We start from the raw sequence: 7,500 nt of genomic DNA on the forward strand, positions 1-7,500 counted from the left end.
TGTATGTTTTATTAGACATCTTTGTTTTTGGCAACATATTTTTTCAATATTTCTGTATTTCTTGTACTATCCTGTAATGTGTTTTCGGGTATTGTGTTGTAAACTGTGGTCTGTTTTCTGGTATTGTGTTGTAAAATTGTTGTGTTTTTGATATTGTAAAATTGTCTGTTCCTAGTATTGTATTGTAAAATTGTTGGGTTCCTATTATTGTACTGTAAAATTGTTTCTTGTATTGTACTGTAAAATTGTGTGTTTTTAGGACTGTATTGTAAAATCGTCACGTGCTTCTGGTATTGTATTGTATTGTAAAATTGTGCGTTTCTGGTATGGTATTGCATGAATTTGCATGTAATTTTTCTTTGTTTGTTTTTTTTAATAAAGGAGCTTTTCTGCCCGGGCCTCCACTGAAAACGGCCTCTGGCTCAGGTCAGCCATCCCCAGTAAACAAATGGAAAATAAATAAAAATGTATACTGTCTTTAGCATTATTATAACATACATATGTCTTAGTATTGGCACAGAATGTGAAAATGTGATAGCAGAATGTGTTATTTAACTATGTGCATGGAGCTTTTCTTCCCAGGTCTCCACTGAAAAGTGGCTGTGTGTCCAGCTGCATTTTCCTTGTAAAAAAAATAAAGTAAAAAATAACTAAATGCACAACCTACAGACTATACAACACATAAGCCTGTAGCAAAGGTGCACCAGACTCTTCACGCTACAATTACAGGGCTGCCTTCCTGCTTGTGTTGCCAAGCTGACCCCCCCCCCCATTTTTCCTAGACACCCATGTTTTATCCTACTGTGCAGAGGGGCTAAGTGCCTACCGAAAGTTCTGATTTGCAGAAAAAAAGGAAAGGTTCACTCACATCACTACTGGATGAGCTCAGATAGCCAAGCACTCAAACATTTTGGAAATGTTCTCGAAAGAAACTCCATATCCAAATAATAGGAGTCTTCACTGCTGTAAAAAAAACAAAAAACTTTTACTAAAGGGTCAAAGCTAGCAGATATCAAGGCTGGAATTTCTAAGTTTTCAGAAATTGCCAAAAAGTCCACCATGGATGGTAACTAATGGAGAAACGGAAAGAGTTCTGCACTTGGCTAGAAAGATGCACCTGTCATCCAAGTCAACCAGTCTGCAGATCTATCATTTCATCTGTGACTTGGGCTGCAGTTCAGTCGCTGTTAAGTTTTATGATTTGGTGAAGGACTAAACCTTGGATCAGCACTGTGTGCTGAAGCAGTTTTTGAAGGCCATTCTTTGCTCTGAAGTTCTGGCAAAAAGATGCGTCTACACTCTAGGATCAGAGCTTCCTGATTAATATGCTGTGCCAGGTTTAAATACATTTCCTAATGATCATCACTTACGTCGTCTACAGCGGTTTAAATGCATTTACTGATGGCCATCACTAATGGCCATCCACAGCTCTGAAATGTGGTCTGTCAATGCATACACATCCTTATTTGTCTCCAACACCACAAGGCAGGATACTCCTCAGAAAAAATATTCACATTTTCTTGAATATAACCAGAGATGCTTCCTTTCTAATACTGAGAATACAGGATGGTTAACTCAGTATACCCTGGAGGTCTGCAGCCTGCCTCTAATTCAACCTCTGTAGGACGTGTTCAGAAGCAGAAGCATCTGTTTCATCTACTCCTGACAGACAGGATGTCCTCCTTTGACAAAAACAAACACCTTCCAAATACAGACCCCAATACTGACAATGGACATCAGCACATGATTAGTGCTCTCAAAAGGGATTCAACATAGGGATGCATTTTAGAGAGGACACCCTGAAAGTCCTGACAACCTACTAATACATTAGGCATTCCCAAAGTTGTTAACTTACTGTCTACTCCATGTTTACTTTATGAATAAAAGCTGGTTAATGGTATGTGCATCTTTACAATATAGATTTGGCTACCAATACCACTGTAGATCAATAACTTGTATGCTGTTTTTCTGTACTTATTTCACATGCACTTTTCATGAGTAGCATTCTGCCTGCTTGAAATACAATACAATACCACATAGTGAGCACAACAGCAGTTTTTAATTATTGTTCACATCATTAGCATATGAAAGTGCATTCATTTGCACTGTACTTGCACATGCTATAAATAAGCAGTTCTTTAAAAATGGGCTCACTTGTCAAAGAAAAAAGGTAGCTTTATATTACAAACGCCAACATGAACAAGCATGCAGCAAAACTGTGACATCTCCTAAAAGACTAGTCCAACACAGCACACAGAAATGTTCTGCTGTCCAGGACTAACAGCTGCATGCACCAAAACAGCATAAATCTTTTTAAGTAGTTCACAACAATGCACAGTGAAGAACATAACAGAGGAATACCTTGCTCTAACAGATAAGCTCAGGACAGCAAAATAAACAGCAAGTGGCTACCAATGGTTTCTGCTTACCTCCTTCAATTCAATTTCAATCATCTGCTCCTTGAAGGAATAGGCTTTATTTTCCCGTTTCATATTTGCCTTCTTCACAGACTCCTGTTGTGCACTGTAGACAGGATAAATGTATCACATACCAGACAAGCTACAACACTAGAAACAACTGCACAGAAATTCACAATACAGGCTTATCTAACCAAGCCTAACATTAAGCAGTTTATGTAGGTGAGCTAAACACAAGGCTAAACAATGTCTACATTTAAAACCAACACCACGTAATTACACAAGCCACTCATCAGTATGCAAAATATTGTATATGGCACATGGCTCTAACAAACTCACGTCTCACCACATAACTTCAGACTACTCTGATCAGTAGGTGGGGTTGCCAACCACCCACTACAGTTGTGTAAGAACCTACTGTAACTGTAGATGTTCTACTTTACACTGTTGCAGTATTCTTACCAAAGGAATATCATGCTGAGGATGACTATAAGGCCGGCCAAAATACAAAAGCCGTATGCCCTTCTAGGCCCCGTAAGTCAGACACATGTCCTACATCCAACATGTAAGGTATGTAAGCGATGTATGAGCACCTAATCCTCAGAAATGAAATGCCCCAGGAGAATCAGAGCAACCCAAGGGGAACAGAAAAGAAAAGGACATGTACATCCAGAAAAGGAGGAAGGAAGGACCCCTCGGCCAAAGGTTAAGGAAACAGAACAGGGAGGAGGAAGGATGGACGGAATACTGCAACAGTGAAAAGCAGGACATCTACTGTTATAAGTTCTTAAACAACTATGTTATGCCCTTCCTTATCACTGCTGCAGCTTTATCGTATAGGGTACTGTCACCAGGAGTAGCACAAGTGCCATCTCTCATAAACAGTGATGGGTGTTTGTAGCAGCATACCCAATGAAATACTACATGCAGAAGCAGTGTCGCCTGTGAAAGCGGTATTGGACTAAAACTGGGTAGCAAGTATGAGAGGTTGACTTTAAAAAATGCTGGCTGTGCATGAACTGGACCATAGTAGCAGCTTTGGAATTGAGCCGATCTGCATGGCCACTTATTCATTATCTATCATCAAAGTATATTGTTTTGTATTGTTTACTGTACATACAGTTTCACTAAGCAGCCATACTCTAGTTATACTTTCACTGCACAGGAAACCTTATAGTTTCATTACTAAGGAAACATTGATAATTCTGATACTTGTTGCATGACATTAATTCTCATTTTCTAGCTATTATTGTGTGTGTTGCTACCATATAAATGGGTATGATTACTGATAACATGGTATATGGAAGCAGTACTCACCCATCTGTAGTTTTCATATTGTGGATGCTGTGCTGCTGCACCATAAATGTATCATGTACACATACTTACACATGATATACTAACATTTGTGTACACAGGACAATATTCTAATGTGGTCACCACAGATATATCACGTATAGAATTCAAGGTTGGTTAATGGTACTTTTACCCATATGCCATGCATCTGTGTTTGATGGCAGTTTAGGATAACTTTCACCCAGTCCACAAGTTATAACATTTTGGTTCTTGAAGTGGAGTGATGTGGTCATTCGAGTCACTGTGTTTTGCCCTCATGCCAGAGTTTGTATTCACAAATTTGCTTCTGGGCAGCTGTTATTGATGTACACACATGCATATGTACATTTCTGCAAATTGTCATTGCAATTATTTCTCCATACCCATTCAATTTCTGTTTCAGGATCATGGGCAGGGAATTTGAAAAATGTACACATTTTGTTACCTGTTCTACTCCAGTCACTGGCACAGTATGTGGTAATGGAAGCTTCACTCAATCATTTTGCATGTGAAGCCTTCTAAACCTGCTATTATCATCTTTGAAAATGCGTTAGGAGTGATTGATCTTCGACTCAGGGAATAAAGCAATAGGTGTCAGACAAGGTGAAATTGTCCACATTTAACTTAATGAGGCAGTAACTACACTGCTTTAGCTTCTTCCTGGAAGAATTTCATTGCATCAAATGAGATGCTTAACTGGCAGGCTGTTAAAAGTTATTCATGCATTCAATGTGTTTATTTTAATGTGTTAAGCAGGGAGGCCACTGTACTAATCACAAAGTGATGATTTTAGTCATTGCCCGAGTGAATCCCTTACTGAGACAAAGGCTATGGTGACATAGTTAAAATCACCCATGAATATGGTGTTGGGCTGTATTCTGCATTACTCCTGTACATTCATGTAAGTGGTATGGTTATCCTGGGTCATAGACAGGGATCTGTAGCTAGCAAGTATATGGTATGGGACTTTACCTAAGGTTAAGTGGATATGGATTAGCACAAGTGTGTCATGTTTTCTGACCAATCTTGAGGTGTGCTTACTTTTTATGAAGAGTGATATACCTCCATCTCTCTTGTGCCTTGTTGTGTGGTAGCTGGTCTAAATATGTAAAAGGCATTATAGCCTTGCACTGCCAGATCTCAGTAACTACACAGATGTCTGCACTCCAGGGTGAGGAGTGATTTCATGGACTGGAGCTTCTTGTTGAAACTCCAAACATTGAGCAGTAACATTTTTAGCTTATCTTGAGTAGAATTTACTATGTCGGATGGTTTATCAGACTGGCATTACCTAAAATGCCATTGTAGAGGTGGCTAATGCTTTGGCCCGGTGTTTCTGATGTTACCAATTTTGTGAACACATAGAATGTCACTTAAGATAGGGTCATTTAAGGCCTTGTACACTAGGTACAGGCAATACCACAGAAGTCAGTAAGAGACAGAAAATGAGAAGGACTTTGAGGGCATTCTGCTTAGGTCATAGAAATTGTTGATTTTCTTAGTAAGGAACCATTGAGGTCTTTCAAAATGGATCATGTCTCTAGATAAGTACACATCAAAGGCTGTGTTATATTCTATCATAGGGCTAATATGGGAGGAGTACACATGGGTCAGTGGATCAACAGGTAGCACACTAACCTTTGGTGGTGGAAGATCAGAAGGCTATGGAGGATTTTCTCACACCAGATACTTGGATTAATTTTCCTATACTGATACTGAAATGCAGTATTAGGGTGGGGTTGCATTGCTGTTGATGCTATCCTTTGAATGAGGTATTAAACTGAGGTCCCATCAGCCTAAGTTTGGCATAGCACAAATGGATGCAAAAGATCTCAGTAGCTTTGGGAATCAGCATGGCTTGGTAGAAGGATTTTCTAAGGACAGTGGATACATGGTAGTTGAAGGAGAACTCTTTCTCCACAAAAGAGCTAATTTCCATAACTTTTGATTTGAGTGGGTGTCACTTTTGCAGTAAGTGCATGGATGCTCATGTTTTTCAAAGAACATGGTATACACTTCTTAGCATTTAAGTTTTGGTCATGATCCTGATACTGTGTTTGTACATGTTATACTACCTTGTAGGATCAGGGAATCCTCAGGAGAATTCACGATGGCTCCAAGTTTGAAATGACCTGTGAACCTGGCCAACAAGAGACTCCTGACATCAGCTTGGACACAGGTAAAGTAAATACCCACACAAGCAGACCCAAGGATGAGTCCTGGGAGGAATCCCACTAGTAGTGAGCTTTTCAGAGGAGACAATCTGCCCCCATCCTGATTTAATTTGTTCTGCTTGTGAGCTGCTTCTGCTGTTCATAAGGTAAAATAAAGGTTTACATTTAGTTTGTCTATAATGTCGTTGTGTGAAATGGTTAGAAGGACTTTGGTAGGGCAAGTTAACATTATCTGTATAGATTTCCCCCTTGAATAAAGCTTTGGTGACATTTTTAAAGGGATTTGCAAGATTAAGCAGCCAGGATCATCTTTTCACCCACACTGGTTTTGGTCATGGGATTGTAAGCTGTCAATATCTAGGTTTATGAGGTCCATAATGATTCTGCATTACCTTGCAGATAAGGATGGTAAGGTGTACGGGTCTATCTCTGCACCTCTGTTACAAAGTCATTTGGGAGGCCGAGTTTAAACTGATTCAGGAGTGACTCGGTGAGAAAGTACTTCACACCACCAGGGAAATGTCCCAGCACATTTTCAGGGCCCACTGAACCAGTTCTTACATCTAAGAGAATATTGAAAACTTCCTCGACGTTGACCTTTGGGGTGTAGATATAATGTTGAGTATGGGAGGGTTGAGGGGATGACTTACATTTAACTTATCTGCTAATATGTTGGCTATGTGCACAGGGACTGAGTGGGCATTTCAGCACAGTACATTGCCTGGCATTACTCGCAAATAAACTAATAAAACCAAGGCAAACACTTCACCAGGCAGCAATGACATCAAGATAATCCAATTACTCTTTAATTTAGCACTTTCATCAGGTATACGACTTCTTCAGAATACAGCATATTAAAACATCCCAATTTAAACAGTACCCCCTGACCAATCACTACAGCAGACATTACATCATTTCCTCAATATTTAGTGCCATTAATAATACTTGTTAAAATAATATGTATATATATAAAAAATATTCATATTGAACAATATGAAAATGTATAGGTGTAAAAACAAGAAATTTGAAATTATTATAAATATTAATACAGCATGTATAAAATTTATACACAGTTCATATCATAAACGTAGATTTACGTAGTTGGGAGGATGGCCTAATGGTTAAGGTGTTTTCCTTACAAACACAAGGTACGGGGTTTGAGTCTCACAGGGGATAATTGGCTAGGCTTAAAATGGCTCAAAAGGGCAGTTAGCCTAGTATTAATCTATGAACCTAATCTATGAACCTAAGTCTCAACAAAGTGCACAAAGAAATATAGTCATTCAGCCCTGGGGCTTGGTAAGCATTTAATTTTATTTGTCACTTCAGCTCCAGAAACTCCAAAAAATCATCACCTGCCCCCCCCGTGGCCCCAAATCAACCTGTTCCACAACAAAAAACCTAAATCCATGTTGAGAGTGACTACTAATATGTTTATATAGGGCATTTTTGCCATTTTTATGTTTGATGTCATAGAGATGTTGATAAATTCTTAATCTAAGTGCATTTTTTGTTTTTCCCATGTAGTAACACTCACACGAGTCACATTTTGCCACATATATAACCCCTTTACTATA

The 7,500-nt window shown here is 39.0% G+C and overlaps 1 protein-coding gene across 1 annotated transcript in view; it reads right to left on the minus strand.

The window, feature by feature from the left end:
- Positions 1 to 7,500, minus strand: part of GCN1 (GCN1 activator of EIF2AK4) — a gene marked incomplete in the record, with an annotated part of 2,100,248 nt that overhangs the window by 1,640,640 nt on the left and 452,108 nt on the right. Inside the window, 1 exon segment of the mRNA XM_044068902.1 lies at positions 2,430 to 2,523. Within this exon segment, the coding sequence (XP_043924837.1) occupies positions 2,430 to 2,523 (94 nt within the window).

This window comes from Protopterus annectens, chromosome 4.part0 (assembly GCF_019279795.1).
Source record: "Protopterus annectens isolate FY-2018-M chromosome 4.part0, PAN1.0, whole genome shotgun sequence".
NCBI classification, from domain to species: Eukaryota; Metazoa; Chordata; order Ceratodontiformes; family Protopteridae; genus Protopterus; species Protopterus annectens.